Below are 23,037 nucleotides of genomic sequence, written 5' to 3'. Positions count from 1 at the left end.
GGTTGGAGGAACAGGAGTAAATAATCATCAGTATTTTTTAAAAGCTTCCCAAGTAAATTTAATGTACATCTGGGGATGAGAGCTACTGGTATAAAGTATCTGGGATGTTTTCATGGAAAGCAATGAAAGGATGCATCCATTAAATTGTACTTACTAATGACTATGCCTACTCTGATAGTGTATCTATTTTTTAAGCAAAACAAAACAAAACCAGGAAATAGAAAATTTACCTCTTGGTAAAGTACCTCTCAAACAACCAGAAGACCCCTCATCGTGTTGGGAGTAGCTCCAGGATGAATTTTCTTAAGCATTCCATTTTTCCTATTTCTGCCCAGTTGGGAAAGCATAGTCGCTGGTAGGTTTGACATTTCTTTTGATGAGTTTCAGATCTCTTACCCATCTGAGTCTGTGGTTGTCTTTGCCCTTTTCCCTTTTAATGTACCTGCCCACCTGACAACTATTTAGATAGTTATCAAATACCGAAATACCTGAGGATGGATGTTTGTCCACTATGAGCCTGGGAGGAAAGGGAATGTCTGTCTTGGGCAGCTCTGTTACCTGGAGTACAGTACCTCTTGTCATTCCCATGCTGTCATTATCTTCCACAGATCCCTAGCAATTGGAACCAAAGCCGGTTATAAGCTGTTTTCTTTGAGTTCTGTGGAGCAACTGGACCAAGTCCATGGAAGCAGTAAGTGTGTGTGTGAGATCTCAGGGACACCAAATCCTCCCTCTAGACTTTAATCTGTGGTGCTCCTGAGCTGTCTGCATTTTTCTCCCTTAACTGTCAAACTGAAGGAGTCAGTATTTTTCAGGTTTAAATATAAATCATTGCCTCCACTTGGTTTAAAAAAAAACAACCCACAAGTAAGCCCTTAGATTTGGCAATATCTTAGGTAACGTTTTCTTTTTATATTAAGAAATCCTTGGTTTGAAACCATAATGTTGACATTTCTTCATATACTTTTATGCCCAGCCATCAGTTTTTATAATTGTCAAACCGGAAGGTCACTTACGATTTTTTTTTCGCCATTATATTGGCATAGTTGAATATTGTAACACTCATGGTCATGGAAGTATTTTCTTTGTTTTAATAAAGCAGTATGATCCCATTTGCATAGTTCATACTGAAGATGTTGAAATACTTCTAGTGGATATCACAAAAAAAATGCAGCTTAGAAATGTGACTCTCTTATTTTCTCAGGGTAAGTAATAATTTATGCCATCATAATAGTGAAGAATACACAATCTTTGGATTTCCTGGAAAGAAAGTGGTTTGGTAAATAAATACCTTGGGTCCCTAATATATTTGTAAGATATTATTTTTATTACACCATTTTCGTGAATACTTCGCTCTGTATCTGTCCTATGTCACTCCCTATGGGACCTGCCTACACACAAGGAAGGCACACGTACAAAAAGAATGCTCTCAGAAAAACACTGAGGTGTCTACCTATGGGCGCTCGGAGGTTTACTTATTTACCTTCTTCCGGAGTATGGAAGTACTTCCCTGGTCATGACGCAGATGTCCAGATTGTCTTCCACAAGAAAGGGATTGCAGAGAGGGCCAGGGAGCACAAAATGAGGAGGGGTTACAATTTAATTAGGTTGCTGTCCCCACCCTGCCACGGCCATACCCGTAGTACCTCTCAGCAATAGGGACCAGAATTCTGAAAGCAGAGGTTCTCCAGAGTAGACACGCCTTTGAAACCTCTCGTGGAGAAAGGGTAGATTGAGATTGTCCAAACCTCCCAAAAATGTTTCCCTGAGCAAACAGTGGTGCCTGAGGGCTGATTCTACCTCACAGAGGGCATCCAGGGAAGCTCTGGGAAGACCTGACTTTGGGTTCTGGTCACTAACGTTTTCTGTAGGTGTTGGAAAGGGCTTTGGAACTGCTACCTTGGGAGGCAGATAAAGCTTCACGGTGGGGGGAAGGAAATCATTGTAACGGAGGGCACCCAGTAGCTAGACCCCAAGGCCGTTGGCTGACTGCAGGGGAGGCTGAAATCTGTGTGGCCACGGGCTGCTTTCCTTCCCAGCCGAGATCCCGGATGTCTACATCGTGGAGCGCCTTTTCTCCAGCAGCCTGGTAGTGGTGGTCAGTCACACGAAGCCACGGCAGATGAACGTCTATCACTTCAAGAAAGGCACGGAGATCTGTAATTACAGCTACTCCAGCAACGTCTTGTCCATAAGGCTGAACCGGCAGGTATGTGGGGGAGATCTCTCGGGTTGCAAGGCTTCTGCTCTATGGGCACCCAAGATAAAGAAGATGAGTATCTTTAGAGACGAACATTTCTAAACCACACATCCGATTCCAAAAGCGATTCTAAGACTCGGTTGGGCCTACTATCACGGGGACATGGTGAGCCTACTCCGGGCACCAATTTCAGTGGTGTGACCTCCCTGGTCCTTCTGCCTCGTGTCCCTTCTTGAACACTGGCCCCTGGTGGAGTGAATCCTCTTCTGCTGGACACAGGCTGGGTGGAAATCTGGCTCTGACACCGTCCCGTGAGCTACTTCGTGGGCACTGAACGCAGAAGAACATCTCTCTCTGGTTTGGGCCCTGGATGGTGGCGTCCACTGCACACAGGCAGCAATGCTTCTCAGAATGAAGCCCCTGAGGATGAGCGTGTCCCCCGCCGCCCCAGGCTAGCTCTGAAGGCAGTTGTAAAACTGCCCTTCTCTTGCTCTGTCCTTGAGCTTTCCCAGTGATCCAGGTTCCCAGGCTCATGCTCCCACCCTTCTTTCCCCCAGCTCACTCTTACAGATCTTACTTGTAGTGGTTGGTTGGTTGGTTGGTTTGAAGATCTTTCTTTCTTTCTTTCTTTCTTCCTTCCTTCCTTCCTTCCTTTCTTTTTCTTTCCTCTTTTCTTTTCTTCCTTCCTTTCTTCCTTCCTTCCTTCTTTTCTTTTCTTTTCTCTTTTCTTTTCTTTCTTTTCTTTTCTTTTTTTTTTCTTTTCTTTTTTTTCTTCTTCCACAGAGAGAGAGCCCAAGCAGGGGGAGCGGCAGGGAGAGGGAGCCCGATGCAGGGCTCAATCCCAGGACCCTGGGATCATGATCTGAGCCAAAGGCAGACACTTAACCAACCGAGCCACCAGGCGCCCCAGGAAGGATTACTCTTATCTAAAATACACAATACATTCTCTTTAAAAATAGAAACTCTCCTTAAATAGGGGCACCTGGGTGGCTCAGTCATTAAGTGTCTGCCTTTGGCTCAGGTCATGTTCCAAGGGTGCTGGGATCTAGCCCCGCATTGGGCTCCCTGCTCAGTGGGAAGCCTGCTTCTCCCTCTCCCACTGCTTGTGTTCCCTCTCTCGCTGTGTCTCTCTCTGTCAAATAAATCAATAAATTCTTTAAAAAAAAATTCTCCTTAAATAAATATTTGGGGATATTAGCAAAGTTTCCCTTAAATCATTAGATTTTAAATCCTATAAGGGCAGGCACTGTATCTCTTGTGGTCACTCCTGTGGCCTGGTAGGAAAGGCAGTGCCTGGGGGAAAAAAGTGCTCAATGAATATCTGTTTCCCGACTGCCTGTTAAATAAGTAAACAGAGAGATTCTTTATATGACCGTGCAGATCTTTCTATTTAATTAAAGATTCCCAGGATGGTGGAGGTCATTGCATTCATCAAGGACAACGTTTTCTGTCTTTTTACCTAAGCTATTAAATGCTAATAATTTTTTTTAACAAATGAGACAAAGTGCTCCTTCGGTTTATAAGAGGGAAGAGATTGTTTCTTTGAGTTGGCCGACTACTTTGATTGGATACCCACCTATGTCTATATAAAGCAGTGTGGTAGAAAAAAGCCGGAGAAGTAGGATGTGGGGGTATTTAAGTAAGGAGCAGGAGTAAAGAAGGAAATAGGTCCAGGCTCTTGGCCAGGGAGGGAAAGGCATTTGAGAGTTTTCGACTTGAAGGTTTTTAAGCCCAATTCTTGGCTCAAGGGCTCTCTCTGAAATCTGTCGGTAGCACATTAAATTTCATTGCAAAACTTTTTATTTTTGCATACAGTGATAGCCGATATATGAAAATTAAATCTCTGTTTTTGGCACCTGATTATCTTTTTAAGATTGTTCTAGCCTGGGGCGCCTGGGTGGCTCAGTCGGTTAAGCGTCTGCCTTCGGCTCAGGGCATGATCTCAGGGTCCTGGGATCGAGCCCCACGACAGGCTCCCTGCTCAGTGAGGAGTCTGCTTCTCCCTCTGTCCTCCCTCTGCCCCTCCCCCTGCTCATGTGCTCTCTCTCGCTCTCTCTCTCGCTCTCTCTCTCAAATAAATACATTTTTAAAAGTCTTTTGAAGAAAAAGATTGTTTAGGCCAAAGTCCTATAAAAATCAGAACCCTCAGATAGTATTTATAGAATTTATTTCTCTCATTTCTCTCTTACTTGCTCTCTGACATTTTCATTACCAAAGGGGACAAAGGATTACTCAAGGGTCTGAGTCTGCTAGCCTTTCCATGCCACCCTGTGCTCAGTATAACATCCATGACTTTTGCGGTTCTCCTCCCCCAGCTCCTTAAAACGTCAGTGCTCCTAGCGCTACTCAGCTGTCAATGGCCAAGTTCATTGGAACCCGCTCAGATACCTCTCTCCTTCTTAGCGTTTCTTCTCCTAAGGAGATGATTTGAAACAGGTCTGGAACGTGTTTGGGGTTTGCTTTTCTTAGAACATCCAAGGCTCTGGCCTTGGCAGCTTTGGGGTTGGGCACCTGCTGCAAGCCCCGTGCCGGGCCGTCGTCCCTGATGCCCGGGCTCTGCCGCCCCCTGCAGGAAATGAACGGGAGTGAGAGCCGCGCGTCCTGCCCGCGGTGGGGTTCATGGGGTCTTTGGGCAGTGGGGTTCCTTTTTTAAAAACAACAGGAAACCATCAAAGATTTGTGTAGGGAGTTTTGAGCAGAGAGCATCCCTATTTTCTTTTAAATACATAGAAAGGAAGACATTTAGTAATTATGGTATTTTCCACTCTCAGTTAATGTTATGCCCCTTGTCCTTAATTGAGGAAATGTATTGAGGTATGAAGACGACGCACCTGATATATTTCCATATGTAAACTTTGACAGTGCTCCGACCATCTGTTCTGAGGGGCCCTGGTTATCCAGATGAACATTCCCTGGATTGAAGCCTCTGGAGCAACATCTAAATCTGGGGTGCTTGAGGGCAGATGCTATCAGTATTTTTATAATCACTCAAAGGAGTTATTACTTCTAAATCCTAGCAGAGTTGATGAGAACCAAGGTGACCGGGACCGAGCAGAATTGAAGCCCCACCCAGGGTTCTGCTACGATTGAAAACTGGTTGCTAAAGAGCAGTTTCCAGGGTCATGCTGGCCCTGGAAGTGTGCTTGCACATGAACTTGAGACATGGTGCCTCCTTGCTCCCCCTCTCTGTATTCTGTTTCCCTCCTATTTAAGTCTTGTCCATGGCCAGCAGGGATGGCCTGAAATTCACCGACTGGGCCGCATGGCAGCTGGTGCTGTGACAGCTGGTGGGACAGAGGCAGACAGACGGGGTGAGCTGGTGTAGGGGCTGTTCCTACAAGAGGCATGCGCTGAGGACCCAGTGTCCTGGGGATTGGGTGTGGGGACACGGGAGGACATCAGAAACCTAAGAACGTAGGCATAAGAGTACTAGAGTCCAAACCATAGACAGTGCTGGCAAAAGACAAAGTGATCAGGTAAATCAGGGAATATGTTTCACAGAGAAACGCTAATGTTTGCCATCAATTTTTTTTTACATTTTCTTTTTCTGCTCGGTAAAAGTGATGGTCTCCATTTTTCTGAGCTGTGAGAAGTCATACTGGGAAAACAGTAGGGCAGGCTTTTCCCTGGAGGAGGGCCTACCAGGGTTTTTTGTAGCATTTTTAGGTGCCTTCCTTTCCCAAGTGTTGTCTTTTGGGATAAAAGGATCTGACCTGAAAACAGAGGCTCTCAGACTCAGGTGTGCATCACAATGACCTGGGGTACTCGTTTCAAACCTCCCAAACCAGAATTTCCAGGGAGAGGCCAGGCCTTGCTCCTCAGGTGCTCAGCTGGCTCATCAAAGCCTGAGAACCACTAACTTAGAGGAAGCTGAGTCAGGCTTGTGCAGGGCCTGTGGGCAGCTGCTCGGGGTGAGGAAAGAGCCGCCCAACCAAAAAGTCCTTCCCGACCCACAGCCCCTCACCGGCACCCAGCATCCGCACTTGGACTGAGCTATGCATTCCGTTCCTTTGCACACCCAACGTCAACCCTGTGGGCTGTTTCCACTTGGTAGAGAGCATGGCCATTGGGAAGCAGCTCTGCACCTGGCAAGCCTCATTTGAAAAGGAAGAGAAGGGCCTCCCTGCACTGGAGAGGGAAAGGAGCTGAGCCTGGGGTGGGGTGGGGGGTGGGGGGGGTCACTGGAAAGATCACAGGGGAGGGGGAGGGTGCCCTGGGGCTGGGGGTGCACATGAGGGCAGAAGGGCTTTCCGATTCCCTTTACTAGGGCTTGAGAGAGTATGCGGAAGTGGGTCTGGAGAGTTGAGTGGAACGAAGGTAAAGTTGGCAATTCTTGGGAGGGAGTAGAACCTAAGATTGGTGGTACGGAGGGAGTAAAGAAACCCATGCCTGTGTAAGACAGAGACATCGTTATGAACATTGGAAAGGGAGCCTGTCTGACAGGAATAGGAACCAAAGAGGTTACCAAAAATTGTCCTAAATGGCAAAGGGAGTCTGATGAGGAAGTGTTTGGGAGTCCCTGTTCTAAAGAGGGGAAAGTACCACTCACACACAAAATCTCAATTTCTTTTTTTTTTTAAGGTCTTATTTAGCCGCGCTCGCGCATGAGTGGGGGCGGGGAGGAGCAGAGGAAGAGGGAGAAGCAGACTCCCCACTGAGAAGGGAGTCCAACACGGGGCTTGATCCCAGGACCCCTGGATCATGACCTGAGCTGAAGGCAGATGCTTAACCAACTGAGCCACCCAGGAGCGCCCCCCCCCAAAAATCTCAATTTCTAAATGAAAATTTTTAAGATCTTGTATTTTATGCTTCTATTCAGGTGGCTGACGTGTGTGTGCATGCGCACTTGTGCATACCTAAACGTAATCTTCAACTCGATCATCAAAATTCTTCCACCTTTAGGCTTAGAAGCAAGTTAGGGCTCACATGAAAGATGAGTGATTTCTATTGCAGAGGCTGCTGGTGTGCCTGGAGGAGGCCATTTACATACACAACATCAAAGACATGAAGCTGCTGAAAACTATCCTGGATATTCCTGCAAACCCAACAGGTGAGCTCCAAAGTCAGGGGAGATGCACCCCATCCCCAAATCTCCTACCCAGCTGCTCCTTTCACAGGCTGGACTCCCCCCTCAACCGAAAACCCGAAGCAGTATTCGTATGGGTTTCGAGTCTCAGTGGTGTTTTACCTTGGAGGTTTGTCTTTATGGTGGCAGATCCCAGTTATGTTAGGCTGTGCATCCTTCAGGACTGCAGCCTTCGAGAAACCCCTTTCCTCTGGGGCCCATTCTCTGCAAATGTGTCAAGGTGCTTAAGGTAGGCGTAGGCGATTTCGTGCATCTGATATTAAAAGGTGTTTACCCCTAATTATTTTCGGTGGTTGTTCAGTACAGAGTAGGTGTAATAATTAGAAGCAGGTTTTGACTTGGTGTGTCTGCACGAGTAGGAGAAAGGCTCCGAAGAATGTGTTTTATGAAGCTACAATGAAATCTCTCTACTTGGGTGATGTGCTAGGGTACTGGTCTTCACTAAATCCCTCGGATACCACACTGTTGAACCAGTCCCCCATGTGAGACTGGGATTAGATAGGATTTGGTAGATTGCAAGAGCAGATGATGTGTATGAGCTCACTAAGCGAGCACTAAATGAGAAAGAAGCTTGGTTGTGTGGGAGGGTGGGGGGTCATCACACCAGAGCAATTGGTGTGAATTGAATTCCAGTTTAGTATCGGTCAGTAACTGCTTCCATTCACGGCAGTCTCCTAATTCTTTGACTTTCACTGAATGTCAAGGTCTGTATGGCCCAACCCAAGTCACTGAGGCTTTTTGGGCCTCAGAGTTTTTTACCTGTAAAATGGCGTGGGAATACCCGTCTCGCAGCATCAGCTGGGAATTACAGGAGCTCATGTTTGTGAAAGTGGCCAGCGCACAGCCCGCCGTGCAGTAAAATTTCCTATTCCTGCTTCCCTCCCCTCTTCTCTGTCTGTATGATAAATCTCAATTATATAGAGACCCTCTTTGCTGTCGACCTCAGTGCTTTAAAATTTCAGCCACGAAATAATATATTTTCAAAGATCAAAGCCATTGAGGCCGTTAGAAAATTCTGAGGTGACTTTAAAGCGTATTTCCTAAAATGGAGGATGGTAAGTGAAGGAGCTGCGGATGGTCGGGTTTTGTTCTAGGCGTGAGGTCGAACTGGTTTGCAAAGGTACAGTACTGAAGAGGCACTATGTGCCCCGGCCGACAGGGGGTGCTGTCGGGTGCAGCTAGGGCATGCAGCCCGCAGGGCCCCGGAATCTAGCCACACCAGTCCCCGGAGACAGGCACTTTGCAGGGCCGGGACCCAGGGTGGGACTGTGGGGTGCAGACAGCGGAAAGGAAGATGTGCTCTTCTGCGAGGGCAGGCAGGAGAGGTGCTGCCGACTCAAAGCAGAACTCACAGCAGGAGTGGACCTGAGCTGGACCTTGATGGATTTGGACAGGGACCATCCAGGTAGCCAGGAACCTGGAAGCTCTCTCAGTTCTTCAGTTCTCTGGGAAGATAGGAGTCGGCATAGTCAGGGCCCTGCCCAGTGGAGGGGCCGGTGTGTTAGCGCTGCAATCGCTTTCCTTTGCTTCTGCTGCCACACGATCACCCCACGAGACAGCTCTGCCTGCCTGAAGGACTGGGCCCTTTCCTCCCGTGAAAAGCAATTTCTCCCCATCTACTCTTAATTGCTAGTAAATGGAGCTGTTTTCCTTAGCTCAGAAAAGTCACTGGTTGCCTCTTTCTTTGCAGTTTAAACAGGGAGAAAAAAAGGTTTGAAAGGGTGGGCCTTTTTGTATTTTAGAGAGAACGGGTATTATTTGTAAAGGAATAATTTTATCTCGAGAAAAATTAGAAACGGTGGGAGGTGTTTTCTCCGTCTCAGATAAACGTTATGAATGGATTCAAGGACAGAGCTAGCATTTCCTTCTGAAAGACCACAGGCGGGTTGAAAGACCAAAATATGTCTTCTGACACCTTTGATGTTCCTTGGAGAGATACAGCCGAGACTTTTTCAAATCCTGAAATTTATAATTATCATATCAACTTCCACTGAGCTCCCTTTGTTCTCCAGTAAAAGAGAGATGATAATGGTTATCCCACGAGTTATTTTGGGGAGGATTAACTGAGGGCAGGCAGCGAGCAGCCCCCCGGAGAGCAAAGATTAGGCTCACTCCCTAGCCCAGCCCCTGCCTGGAGGGCAGCCTGACCATGGTCAAAGTTACACTTGCCGGGACAGGACCAGTTCCTCGCTCAGCGGACTCGGAGCTGTCAAACCCAGGAATGTAAAATTTTCAGAGACCAAGAGTCTCCTTTATTTGTTCCCATCCTCTCATTTATTTTCTAAACGAAAACATAAGACGGAAATTCGGGCTCTTGATTTGATCAGGGCTTCATGGGTACACAAGGGGAACAGAGTCCCTTGTCCAACTGGCTGGAGCACACCGATGCTGAGTGGATTGTAACCTAGTGAATTATAAATAAATGATACACACAGAGCTCTACCATGGCTTCGCACTGGTATCTACTGCGGCTGTAAATTTCCTTCCTTGTGTCTGTGTTGCGGCCATTCCCGCTGTTTCCTTTAAAGGGTTTGGCCAGACGGAGCTCGAAGTTAATTTCCTGCCAGCACAGCATCTGTGTGTTGAGCAGTGAGGGTGGAGATCTCCACACAAGTTCAGCCAACTGCAGACCTCGGCTGTGCCATAATCTTAGGACCTTCTGCAGAATCCCGAGGGAGCCATCTATAGCACCCAGCAGTGCGTGTAACAGAACAAAGTAGCGGTTCATTCCCCAGCCAGGGCTCTCTCTGAAAAGGGCAATACAGGTGGGGTAAATGGCTCTTGTTTGCAGTCGCCTAGCACACTTGCAAATACAGAGATTTCCTTCTATTTTTGAAAATTGGAAAGCATCTTCTGAGACGTTAATCAACCTAGGGGGAACTGCAATGTATAAATCACTGTTAACTCGCTTTAAGTTTGTCAAGTCGTACTATAAATACCAACAATGGGGATGATTTAGAATCATAGGACTTCCTTCTGATTCCAGCCGATGCTCCCATTGGTTCTTGCCCTGATAACAGGCACTTCTGTTCCAGCTGCAGAAGAATTACAGCCAAACAATTTCAGGGAAGTTACAGCCGGCAGTGATTTATGAGAATGTGTGTCAATTTTAAAACAAATCCAAAAGCCATTTCAAAACCTGATTCCTCTATAGAAAAAAGACTGGAAGAAAATAGGCTCAAATACTGAGAATAGTGAAGAGCCTCTGGATTTTAGAATAATGAGTGCTTTTTTTTTTCCTCTTACTTTATATTTTTTGGACTCTGCAAATCTTTTACACTATGACTTTTCTGTTATAAAATGATATCAGAGACAAAGGCTTATTTCCTTCCCGAAGACGGCTTTGTGTGACACCTGTCATGGAAACAGAAGACAGGTAGAATCGTAATATCCAAGCCTGAAGCAAGCTCTTGATGCTTTCCTCGGGGGCTTCCAGAAGGAACAAAAATGCATTCTTGTAGCTGGTTGGATTTGTCTGAGAACTGGAGCATAGGAAATCGAAGGAACTCATGGTGAGCATTTCTGGGGACCTTCATTAAGTCTGAGAAGGTTGGTGTGTAGGATCCCTTGGCTAAATTCAGGTGGATTGGCAGAAGTGCAAGCCTGGAGGTGAAGCTCTCAGGTAAGTGGTTATGTGTCAGAGTCCGCCTGTGCTGCATCATCCTTTCCCTGTTAGAATCTAGTGTCATCCCCCTCTCTGTTAGACACTACAGAAGGTTCGAAAAGTTTAAGCTTTTCTTCCCTTCTGGGATATTTACACGCGAACAAAAAAAGCTTGGAAGGTCAACTCACACCTGTCAGAATGGCTATTATCAAGAAGACAGAGATCCAAAGCGCTGGCGAGGATGTGGAGGAAAGAGAACGCTCGTGCGCTGTGGGCGAGAATGCAAACTGGTGCGGCCACTGCAGAGCACAGGACGGAGGTTCCCCAAAAAATTAAGAACGGAACTACCACATGACCCAGCAATTCCACTTCTGGGTGTTCATCCGAAGAAAATGAAAACAGTAACCCAGAAAGATAACCTGCACCCCCATGTTCAAGGCAGCACTATTTAGAACAGCCAAGACATGGAAGGGCCATGTCCACTGAATGAATGGGTAAAGAAAATGTGGTATATATGTATGTACAGTGGAATGTTATGCAGGCATTAAAAAAAAAAAAAAAGGAAATCTTGCCATTTGGGACCTTGAGGGCATTATGCTAAGTGGGCGAAGTCAGACAAAGAAAGACAAATACTGCAAACACTGGATAATTTCACTTAAATGTGGAATCTTCAAAAAAAAAAAAAGATACAAACAGACTGGTGGTTGCCAGGGGTGGGGCGTTGGGTGGGGGGGATGTGAAATGGATGAAGGGGGTCAAAAGTTACAAACTTCCAGTTATAAAACAAATAAGTCACGTGGATGTAATGTCCAGCATGGTGGCTATAGTTGATAATACTGTATTGCATATTTGAAAGTTGATAAGGGAATAAGTCTTGAAGAGCTTTCATCACGAGAACAAACATTTCATGACTGTGTATGGTGATGGATGTTACTTAGACTCACTAGACTGTCACTCCCTCGAGACACAGTATAGACAAATATCCGATCATTAGGTCATGCATCGGAAGCTAATATCATGTTGTCTATGTCAGTTACACCTCAGTTAAATTAAAACAAACAAACAAACTACAGGGCAACTGGAAGTTATCTGTCCAAGCTTTCTGCTCAAACACCTCCTCGTTCTCCCTGCCACAAAGATGGGCCTTGATATTTTCAGAAGGAGGATGTAAGTAAATGAAGATTTGGCATCTTAGAATGTTAAAGCTGGAAAGATCACTGTAGGTAGCCCCCTCATGTCATGGATAATAAACAGGTGAGCCTCAAAAGGCCACAAATAACCCAGCCAGAGTCCTACAGTGGATGGCAGACCTGGATCTGGACTCTCTGTCCTCAGCCCAACTCTGCCAAGGAAATATTCTTAAAACCCTGCCTTTTTTTTTTTTTAACAGCTTTGTTGAGCTATAATTCACATGCCATATGATCTGCCCATTTAAAGTCCACCATTCAATAGCTTTTAGTATATTCATAGAGTTGTGTAACCATTACCACAATCAGTTTAGAACCTTTTCATCACCCCAAAAAGAAACTCCATAGCTCTTAACCACCACCACCACCACCACCCCGTGTCCCCAGCCCCAGGTAACTCTAATCTACTTTACATCTCTCTAGATTGACCTATTCTGGATATTACATATACGGGAATCATATAATATGTGGTCTTTTGTACCAGGCTTCTTTCACTTCCATGTTAAGAGCATGTATTTGTTCTATGTCTAATAATATTCCATCATAAGGACATTATTTACCCATATTCACTAGTTGATAGATGTTTAGGTTGTTTCTACTTTTTGACTCTTATGAATGATACTGCTTTTTATGTGGCTGGTGTTTTAATTTCTCCTGGGTATATATAGAAGTAGAATTTGGGGCTTATATGATACCTCTGTGTTTAACCTTTTCAGGAACTGCCAGACTGCTTTCCAAAGCACTGCCCCATATTACATTCCCAGCAGCAGCGTAGGAGGGTTCCAATTATCTGTCTTTTTAATTATCACCATCCTAGTGGGTGTGAAGTGATACCTCACTGTGGTTTTGATTAACACTGCTTTTTTTAAACCTACCTGCTCAGAAACCTCCAGCACGTACCCACTGCATTTGTAAGGTCTTAACTCCTTGGTGTGGTCCTCAAGTCCTTCCCCAGTTGCCACGTCCAGTCTTGCCATCTCTTCTGCTATGTAGCCCTATGGGAACCCACCAGGCAAGCCAGCCCAACCTCCCCTGCTCTTCCCTTCTGTTTCACAAGACCAGAATGCCTTCCGCCTGCTAGCTGCTCTTGAAATTGCACTTGGATTGCAAGGAGCCCAGATAAGATGGAGAATTGAGGTTCCCAGAGCAAAACTGGGAAGATATGAGATTCTAGACTCTCTCCCTAAGGCTGGGGCTGAGAGGGATCCTGTGCAGGCAGGGGTTACAGGATGCCAGAGCATGCAGGTGAGGGCTCTGTGCTTAGTCACTTTTCTCCCATAGTTCTGTGTGGCAAGTGATAAGAGCAGAGCCCTGGCTTTGTCCTCATCAAAGCTAGGGAGTGGGAAGGAGGACCTTGGTTTCAGTTCTCAGTGTTGGGTTTTCTTCTCTGCTCCTCCTCCTGGCAGATTAGGTTGGGTACATTTTAGCCTGATGTCAAGTTTTTCTTATACCTGTAGAAGAAACCTGTTTAATAGACTAACTTGTGGGGAGCCTGGGTGGCTCAGTCGGCTAAGTGTCCAACTCTTGGTTTCCGCTCAGATCTTGATCTCAGGGTCGTGAGTTCAAGCCCCGAACTGGGTTCTACACTGGGCATGGAGCCTACTTTAAAAATGTGTGTGTGTTTGTGTGTGTATACACATATACACTAACTTGTAACAAAGATGTCAATTGCTTTTTTCATTTAAAAAGATGTCTCTCTTGCCTAATCTCAAAGTTCTTATTCTGATAATGCTTTTGGTTCTAATAATTCCTTGAATTCACTTCTGTCACACACACACACACACACACACACACACACACACACACACACACACCTACCTCTACTATTAATCCAGACCATTGCTGTGAAAATGCTTTACTTAAATACTTTTAGAACTCCCCCCCACTTGAGTCTCCTTATAAACGAAAATGATTTATGTCGGTTCAGTGGTGTGACTGGCTGTTTACTCTTCCAGAATATTGTCAAAGCACCTTAAATCCAAAATGTCCTCTTTCTTTAGTTTGTTTCAATGGCAGACCTCCATCTTAACTGAAGATCCAGCCCTCAAATGAACTTCTGTCTCTAGAGCTGCTCATTTCCCTTATCAAAGCAGACATTTGGCTTAGAAATGGACAGTTTCTAAATATGTCCTTCCCCCCACCCTCCACCTCCTGGGTTCTCCAACTTGATATTACCGGCCAGCCGCGGGTAGTCACCTGCAGGAAGGCTAAGTTCACAGTAGGAAGATTTATTGCCAAGAAGAGTAAATTCTCTCATAGCCTTAGAGAGTAATGAAAGAGAAATAGATGTTGTTTCAGAGCCCTGTGGCAAAACGTGAGGAAGAACTTTTCAGTATTCCGAGTTCTGACTGCTTTGCTGCAGAGAAGACCCAGCCAGTGTCAAGTGTGAATTTACTTTATGGGATTCCCTTGATCACGAGAATAATCCACCTAAAGCTCGGCTAAGCCGTTCCTCCCCTCGCCAGTAGGTGGCGCTGTAGCCGCGCTGTTTTCAGATGCCCTTTCCAGGCCCGATCTCTCCCGGGGAAACTGCTTTTCATCTGCCGTCCATTCTTTGTCAGGTCTGTGTGCCCTCTCAATCAACCATTCCAATTCGTATGTGGCCTATCCTGGAAGCCTGACTACAGGCGAGATCGTGCTTTACGATGGACACTCCCTGGTGAGTTGGCAGCTCACCCGGCCGGCTTCACAGAGCAGGGCGGGATTGCTGCGAGAAGTCCCGCGAGCTGTGTGCAAGGGGAGCCGAGGCAGCATCACTCGGCATCACTCGGCATCGGGCGTGCAGCTGGCTGTCATCTTCCCGAGGGCAGGAGGAGGGATAGAAACAGAGGCAGAATCTAGGTAGACCAGAAAAGGACATACAGCTATATGGCCTGGTGGAGAGGGAGGGAGACACAGGGAGCCCAGCAGATGAGGGAGGGCATCTCGGAAGAAAAGAGGAAGGGGAGGGAGAGGAAGTGTATCTTCTTGCTTCCCCAGCATCAGTATTCATCTTCCCTTGTCACCAACAGAAAACAGTCTGCACGATTGCTGCCCACGAGGGGACGCTGGCAGCCATCACCTTCAATGCCTCGGGCTCCAAACTAGCGAGCGCTTCTGAAAAAGTGAGTGCACTCGCCGTGCCTTCACCAGGCTCCGCTGTCGGGGCCCCGCTCTCTGGGCTCCGCCGCCGGGGCTCCGCGGTCGGGGCTCCGCGGTCGGGGCTCTCCTGTCGGGGCTCCGCTGTCGGGGCTCCGCTGTCGGGGCTCCGCGGTCGGGGCTCTCCTGTCGGGGCTCCGCGGTCGGTGCTCTCCTGTCGGGGCTCTGCTGTCAGGGCTCCGCTGTCGGGGCTCCACGGTCGGTGCTCTCCTGTCGGGGCTCCGCTGTCGGGGCTCCCCTGTCGGGGCTCTCCGGTCGGGGCTCCCCTGTCGGGGCTCCGCTGTCGGGGCTCCGCTGGATGGCTCCCTTGGGGCCCAAGATCTGATGAGCTGGGCCTGGGGACAAGGACTGGCTAGTCCCCAGCCTACTTGGAATCCATTTCCGAGGGGGAACCTCTGCCCCGTGCATGCTGTGTATATGGATACGTATTAACTCAACAGACAAAGGCCTAGGCTATGCGAGATACAAGATACTTGACAGAGAAACTTGTGGTGTTATTGAGAAGCGTGCTCGCACAGGTTCCCCAGATACACCCTGAGGCTGCATTTCATAAACCGTGTAAACAACATGTTGTGCTATTTAGCAGGAGAGATTGATCTCTTCTGACTGGAATGGCCAGGAAAGGTGATCGAGTTGAATTTCAAATGTCGTGAAAAACATATGGATTTTGAGAGGCTGAGACCGAATATTCTAGGAAGCGCAAGCATTGTGAGCGTCCACACACACAGAGCCTTGGGTAGGGCGGGGAGGGAAAAGGGAAACCGTGTTTCACACATGGTCCAAGAATTACTTCTATGGCAATATACACACAAAAAAGCCTCTGTGTCCAACACTCTGTGCTTCCCCGTCAGAGACAGATGTTCTGGACCAATAAAACAAGGTCCTTTCGGAAGGGACACCTGCATCTGAAGCCATTAATGGTGTGAAATGTCCCCTTGCTCTCTTTTCCAGGGCACCGTCATCCGGGTGTTCTCTGTACCTGACGGGCAAAAGCTCTACGAGTTTCGCAGAGGCATGAAAAGGTGTGCGTTCACTGTGAAACCCGTTTTACTGTAGCCGCCCAAGTCCCGCAGGGGACGGCTGGTGGCCATCTGGGGGGGGGGGGGGCGGGAAGGGAGGAGCTTAACTGCCTGAGACGCCGTGCAGGGGTGCTTAGTAGACCTGAGAACACGGCCGCTCTCCTAGCACAGGACCTCAGCCACAGGAGCCCTTTGTTGATGTGCGAGGGCAGCTAGCAAAGGAGAAGTGAGAGAGAGAGAGCAAGTCACCATCCAAAAGTAATTCGTCAGGTGTGAGGGGATGGGACCCTAGGGGCTGTAGCATTTTGCCTCGGGACCGATGCACAGAGCTGCTGGAGAGCATCCAAGATGACAGGAAGGGGCCGTGCTTTGTTTCTTCCCCGCCCGAGACTGTGACCCTTTACGAATCTTCCCAGTGTGAATTTCTAAATATGAATGACACAATGTCCGGGGGATTTTAGAATACCTAGACTCTCCAGGACACACTGAGTTTTCTTACACAGCTGGTTTTGAACTGGACAGCAGTCACCCTCACCTTTCTGGCTCACGAGTCTGTCTCTGCGTCACTGTGCTCCTAGGTACGTGACAATCAGCTCGCTCGTGTTCAGCATGGACTCACAGTTCCTCTGTGCCTCAAGCAACACCGAGACCGTGCACATCTTCAAGCTGGAGCACCTCACGAACAGGTCAGACGTCAAATCCGCGAGGGCCAGAGTGGCCGGCCTAAGTGATTTCTGCTCTCTCCGAATGCCACGCGCTCGGCCTTCCTGGCTAGGTCTTCCCCGAAGGGGTGGTGTCATGCCCTGAAGCACAAAACCCGGGGCCACCCCACCCCCACAGAGTTCACACCCTGGCTCTGCCCTTGGCTGCCCCGTGCTAGGAGACCCAGGCAGGTAACTCAGTGTTTCTGTACCTCGGCACAAAATGATCACCGATGCTTCTTGGGCTGGTTGTGAGGACTGAGTGAGTTCTTGAGCTAAAGTGTTCAGTGGGGTGCCAGGCACCCAGGAGACAGTAAGAATCGGGCGGCGAAGCGCTGGGACAGTAATCTGCAAATCCCCGCCACCCTGCCCACCACCGAGTGCGGCGCCTGGGGCCGGAGCGCTGCGTGCCTTCAACTGTGGGTATTCCTTTCCTCTTGCTGCCGCACCAAGTGGCCACGGGCTTCATGGCTGAAGGCAGCACACACGTTCATTATGTCACAGTTTGCTAGCCCAGGACGGCTCGGCCGAGTTCTCCGCCCAGGGTCGCCCAGGGCGGAAATCCAGGTGCCAGGCAGCGCTGCCCTGATCTGGAGCTCCGAGTCCTCTTCCAAACTCAGTCTTGTCCCTGGTGAGAATTCTGGTCCTTGCGCCGGTGAGGTCCCCGCATCCGGAGTGGCCCTCTGCTCAAGAGGCCACCCGCTTCCCTACTCACGAAGCCTTCAGTCCAGCAATGCCGCACGGATTCCTTCCTGTGCTTTGGATCGCTCCAGCTTTGCCTTCTGCCTTCCTGGTCTGCGGCCGGGGGGAGAGACCTCTCTGCTTTCATGGGGTGCTGTGATTAGATCAAGCCTCACTGGATAATCTCGCTGCCTCCAGTGATCGGAGCCATAGAACATGATGCAGTCACCGGATAGCTCCTTCGTCACCGTCAAATGTTTTAGGGATCAGGGCATGGGATCCTAGGGCCTTTCCTAGGAATTCTGTGGTAGCGTGTGAGCACCGGAACCCAGCGGTCACTACCTGCTGTGTGCATGCGCACGCCTACCCTTGGAGATATCTCACACTGGAAAGGATCCTCCTTCCCCGCCCCCCACCCCACCGTCATTGTCCGTGGCAGTGTCACCCTGGCCAGCCCTCTTCCCAAGGTCAAGATCCTGCTTCTGGTAGCATAGCAAATGCTTCAGACGCCCCATGTCTCCTGACTCCTTAGTGCCATGATGGGAAATTGAAACATGAGGTGTTAGCGATGAGCTCAGTGACACACGGAAGGCAGGTGGTGGAGTTAGCGATGACAGTGACTCGTATGTTGATAGAGCGTTATGTAGTTTATAGTCTTTGCACACACTGCCTCCCTCCGTTCCCCACAAGAGTCCTGGAAGGCAGGAGTAGAAGTTTCATCCCTGAGGCAGCTGGGCTTCAGAGCAGTTCCACGTGTTGCTCAAAGCCCGTCCCTGCCTACAAGTCCCAGGGTCCACATGGAAGTGCCACGCTTTTACACCCCGCCAAGCTTCTAGAGCTGCTCCAGAGCAGAAAGTCCAGGGGCATCTAAGAAATGTCCCAAGGACTTACACGCTGGGTTTCACAATTGTGCCAAGAGAGGCCCCTCTTCTGTAACTGAAAGAATTCTGCTCCTAACGTGGTAGAACATCTATGAGAAAGAAACTTTTTCCACCTAATTTCAGGATACGCTGCCCCGCCTCTCTTCTGTGTGTTCAGTATAGCAGGTCGGTCCGACATGTACCCCGCTACTGTTATGTATGTATTAGTGTGTGTCTGTCTGACACCCATACCTGGCTTCTGTCCCCCTTCCTCTGAAACTCCATCCAAGGGCACCAGCAACCAAGTCAGTAAGTGCCAAGGATTTTTCAGGCCTGGTTCCGTCTTCCCTCCACAGGCTAGTGCAATGCTCTTTCTCGGGAAACCTCATCCCCCCCCACTGGTGTCCGAAACCCCAGGGGCTGCTTCCTCCCGGCTCCTCAGTCTTCCTGGAACCCCGTGAAAGTCCCCCCTTGTTCACGGGCATCCCAGAGCTCAGTGTTTGTCCTGTAGTTCTTCTAACCCTGCACGGTTTCCCTAGAGCTTTGATCTGTTTTCTGGACTTTTCTATCACTTTTCGGACAGCTTGTAAAACGTAAGCCCAGATCTCTTCGGGAGCTGTTGTGATAGTTGGGAGCACAGGAGGGCGGCTGGGCTGCTAGGATGCCCTTCAATCCCGAGGCGCCGTGACAGAGGGCCCCCAAGCCACTGCTTTAGCCCTGTCTGCATCTGAGTTCATTATTAGGGCTTCAGACCGGAAGTTGCCATTTGAACTCATTTTCCTGCCCAGGCTCTCCGGTTTCCGTCAGTGATCCAGAGAGCTGGGAACAGCCCCTTCCTCCCCCGAGTGGCTCTTGACCTTCCCCTTGGCCATCCATGAAGTATAAGCCGCCACGATGGCTCACACTGGCCTCCGCCGCCCCATTCCTCTGGCTGCTGCCCCGAACCGAGCCTTGAATGTCTCCTGTCTGCTCGGTCATGTCTCACTCCTTCTGGGTTCTCCTTACCAGTCCGTCCTGTATCTTCTCAGGGGGCTAGTTTTCTGGAAGTGTTCCTTTAAACCTGACCCTCCCTCCTCAGAAACCGTTACCCCCTGCCCCTCAGCTCTGGGAATAAAGTTCCAACTCCACCAGCCTGGCGTTCAAGAAGGCCCCTTCCTGGTGCACCTTACCTGCTGCGCGGCCTTCCCGCCTCGGGCACCTCAGCCAGACCAGCTTGGCCGTGGCTCCCAGAGGCCCTGCTCACCTGCCTCTATCCGCGGGGCCCTCCTGCCTTCCTGTCCCACCACACCCCACAGCTGAGCTGGACCTGCCTCCAGAGCCCAGCCCCGTGGCCACCAGCCCCAGAACACCCCCAATCAGTGCAGACACCATCCTATCAAATAGCGTCTGCCGTGGGCCAGGCACGATGTGAGCCGTTCGGCTGGGGGTCACCTGTTCGGTGCTCATGGCGGCCCTGCCAGGTGACGTGTTCACTGACTGAGGTTATCCCAGTTTCCCAGAGAGGAAGATGGGAACTGGGAGGCGAAGGAACTCCATCCACCTCTCCCTCCTCATGGTTCTGGAGTAGCTCCTACCTGCACCCTCCACGTGGCACCTCACATTTTATATCTCTGTGCCGTGTCTGCCCCAGGAATGCAGAGCCTAGGCAGTATGTGTCTTTTTAAATGCCACCCCTTGGCACAGAGCTCCAGGGCAAGCAGGACAGGTATGTTTCGTGATGCTCAGGATCACAGATTAATGGTGGAACCCCTAAAAGGGGCCCTCGGTTTCAGATGGGAACATCAAGGCCCAGAGGGGTTTGTTCAGAGACCACCTAGCCAGTTGGTAAACAGAGTGAAAAATAAACGCCGTGCTTCTGAGCTGCAGCGTGCTCACAACAGCGTGCAGCCTTGGGCCCTGTAGACAAGTGGCCTCGCAGCAGGTGCTCCCAGGAGCGCGTGTGGCCACCCTGGTCCCTGATGCGCCTCCAGTGTGCGCAGCGTGAAGGCAGGGGTGTGCTCCCACCCATTCCCACCTCTCAGTGACAGAGCAGCCAGCCCCCTGTGTCCGGCAGACACCCTGCGATGGAGTCTGATGGCTGCAGGGGACGCACCAGCTCCCTCTGAATTATCTCCACCACTGGGAATCACTGGGGCCCCGGGTGGCTTCAGGGCTGTAATCAAACACCGCCCAAAGCACCTTGCCCGGAGGTTTGCTTCCCACTCAGTCTGGCTAGGGAGGCCTTGACCCTGAGAGCACTCTGTTCTTCCGTGCGCCCGGGACAGGCCTGAGCTTCATTCTCAGAGTCCAGATAGCCTTCCCATCTCCCTTGGCCCCCTTCTGAGAAATCTGGAAATCAGACTAATCATCGCATGCAACTTCTTTAATGTAGGGAAGCGGTAGCATGGGGAACCTCTTAGCAGCTGTGCAATGGCCCTTCCGAAGGACAAACGAGCCCTCGATGCCCTTCTGGCTCTGCCAGCACAGTACGTCCCGAGCTGTTGCAGTGGGCGGAATGTGACGCTGAGGCCCGGTTCCTTCCTGTTGCAGTGAGCGCAGCTCTGAGCTTGGGCCTGCAGAGAGTTGGCTCGATGCCCAGGCCTGCGGGGCTGTCTCACCTCCACCTGTGCCTTGCTCCCCCAGCCGACCAGAAGAGCCTTCGACCTGGACTGGCTACATGGGAAAAATGTTCATGGCTGCTTCCAACTACCTCCCCACCCAGGTGTCAGACATGATGAACCAGGACAGGGCCTTCGCCACCGGACGTTTGAATTTCTCTGGGCAGAGGAACATCTGCGCCCTCTCCACGTATGTACGGCCCCGCCCACCCCCCACCGGCAAAAACTTTTCCTGTCTGTTTGCCCCGAGCACGAAATCCCCAAACACGTGCAGGGAGCCAAAGGACAGATGGCCAGGAGGAAGGGTGAGCAGACTCGAAGCCTGCCGTGTAAAGTCGGCGGCTTTTCCTCCCCGGTCGGCATGCGCGTTCTAGGGGCGGGGCGGGGGGCACGGCAGGAAGTTGGCATGGGAACCCCAACTTTCTGGTGATAACGACACTGTCTTGAAAGCAGTTCCCATTCTTAGATAACTCTGTAACAAGGCTCTAGTTCCACGGTCCGGCTTCAGACACCTCTGGGCTTGGCAGATACTTTAAGTGGTTTAAAGGAGTTTGTTAAAGAAGCTAAACATTTTTTTTTTTTAATTTGATCAAACTAGCCAGCTACGCGGTGAGCCAGTTTTGTCCTTTGTCCTTTCTGTCACCATTAAAGGCGGGAACCCACGTAAGCCAGGGGCTGTGTCCCGCTCAGGTCAGCGGAGGCTTTTGCTGGCAGTGGCTTTTCACAGAGGAATAGCATGCATGCACCTCCTTTTGTCTCATTCCCACAAGTATTTTCAAAGACAAGAAATAATCCTCGAGGTAGACCACCAGGGTCAGAATGCCGAGAAATAGCCAGACACCCAGAACCGGGGGCCCGCGGGCTGGGTACGGGTCTCTGATGGCAGGGGAAGCGGCAGGGGAGGCTTCGCACTTGAAGCTGCTCCGTTACCCGGCTCTGTTGTCATCACGGCGCATGTTTCTTTCCCTTGGCTCTTAGGATCCAGAAACTGCCGAGGCTGCTGGTCGCATCATCCGATGGGCACCTTTACATCTACAATTTGGACCCTCAGGACGGAGGAGAATGTGTCTTAATCAAGACCCACAGGTGAAGAGACTGGTTTTCACAAAAGCCTTTGAAGAGCTGGTTGGGGCGGGTTGTCACGGGGCCAGGAACGATGAGCTTCAGGGCGCTCGCTTGTCTTCCTCCCTGGCCTTCTCAGGGGCAAACCTCGAGAGGGCGCCCGCTTTGTGCTGGGCTCAATGTCAGGCGCCCTCACCACCCGGGACGCTTCTGGAAAAGCCCTCGAAGAAAGGGAATGTCTCCCTGCGGCCTTTTCTCATACATAATGGGTGCTCAAAAATGGTGCCCAAACTGAATCGAGAAGTTCTCTTGATGTCTGTGACCGAGAGCAAGGCGACCTCTACCTGCTGTGACAGGACAGCACCAGCTGCCCCTGCCCCCTCGGCCTCGGAGCACCCCCCTTGCGAGCGTGGCTTAGCGTCCTTGCCAGGTGCATCAGCAAGAGCCGAGGGCCGATCTTCGCTCAGTAAATATAAGAGAAAGGGGTCATTGTGAAGTTGCGTGATTGACCCCTGGCCGTTCAAGGTCACTGGCAGGTCACGTGACCCAGCAGTGTCCGTCTGGCTCTATAAGCTCGAGTGGGCAAGCCTGAGCTTCCTAGTGCTTTTCCTTCTGGCCGTACCCTGGATATGTGATGATCTCTCTTTTCTCCTCCTTCCCCTCGCACCCGCCCCCCCCCAATTGCTGCAATTAGCTTGCTCAGCTCAGGAACAACAGAAGAAAATAAAGAAAATGACCTCAGACCTTCATTACCTCAGTCTTACGCAGCAACTGTAGCCAGACCGAGCACCTCATCCGCCTCCACGGTGCCAGGTGAGTGGCTGTGGGGGGCCTGGCCGGGGCCTGGCCGGGGGGCGCCACGGGGGCGCGTTTCTCACAGCGCTGTCTTCTCTGTCACCTGT

At 49.9% G+C, this 23,037-nt stretch overlaps 1 protein-coding gene across 2 annotated transcripts in view; it reads left to right on the top strand.

Annotated features, from left to right (window-relative positions):
• WIPI1 (WD repeat domain, phosphoinositide interacting 1) overlaps nucleotides 1-23,037 on the top strand; it is a 31,928-nt gene that overhangs the window by 5,095 nt on the left and 3,796 nt on the right. The window contains exons 2-11 of one of the 2 annotated variants that reach the window (XM_027568387.2): nucleotides 609-691; nucleotides 2,040-2,209; nucleotides 7,154-7,250; nucleotides 14,639-14,736; nucleotides 15,089-15,181; nucleotides 16,167-16,237; nucleotides 16,813-16,920; nucleotides 21,099-21,263; nucleotides 22,052-22,159; nucleotides 22,830-22,948. In XM_027568387.2, coding sequence (XP_027424188.1) covers nucleotides 609-691; nucleotides 2,040-2,209; nucleotides 7,154-7,250; nucleotides 14,639-14,736; nucleotides 15,089-15,181; nucleotides 16,167-16,237; nucleotides 16,813-16,920; nucleotides 21,099-21,263; nucleotides 22,052-22,159; nucleotides 22,830-22,948 — 1,112 coding nt within the window. The remainder of the gene's footprint in view (nucleotides 1-608; nucleotides 692-2,039; nucleotides 2,210-7,153; nucleotides 7,251-14,638; nucleotides 14,737-15,088; nucleotides 15,182-16,166; nucleotides 16,238-16,812; nucleotides 16,921-21,098; nucleotides 21,264-22,051; nucleotides 22,160-22,829; nucleotides 22,949-23,037) is intronic. The other variant, XM_027568388.2, reaches the window with a different exon arrangement.

Source organism: Zalophus californianus, chromosome 16, assembly GCF_009762305.2.
Source record: "Zalophus californianus isolate mZalCal1 chromosome 16, mZalCal1.pri.v2, whole genome shotgun sequence".
Lineage (NCBI taxonomy): Eukaryota > Metazoa > Chordata > Mammalia > Carnivora > Otariidae > Zalophus > Zalophus californianus.
The sequence above is the reverse complement of the archived record's forward strand: the minus strand, read 5'-3'. Positions and strand labels throughout refer to the sequence as shown.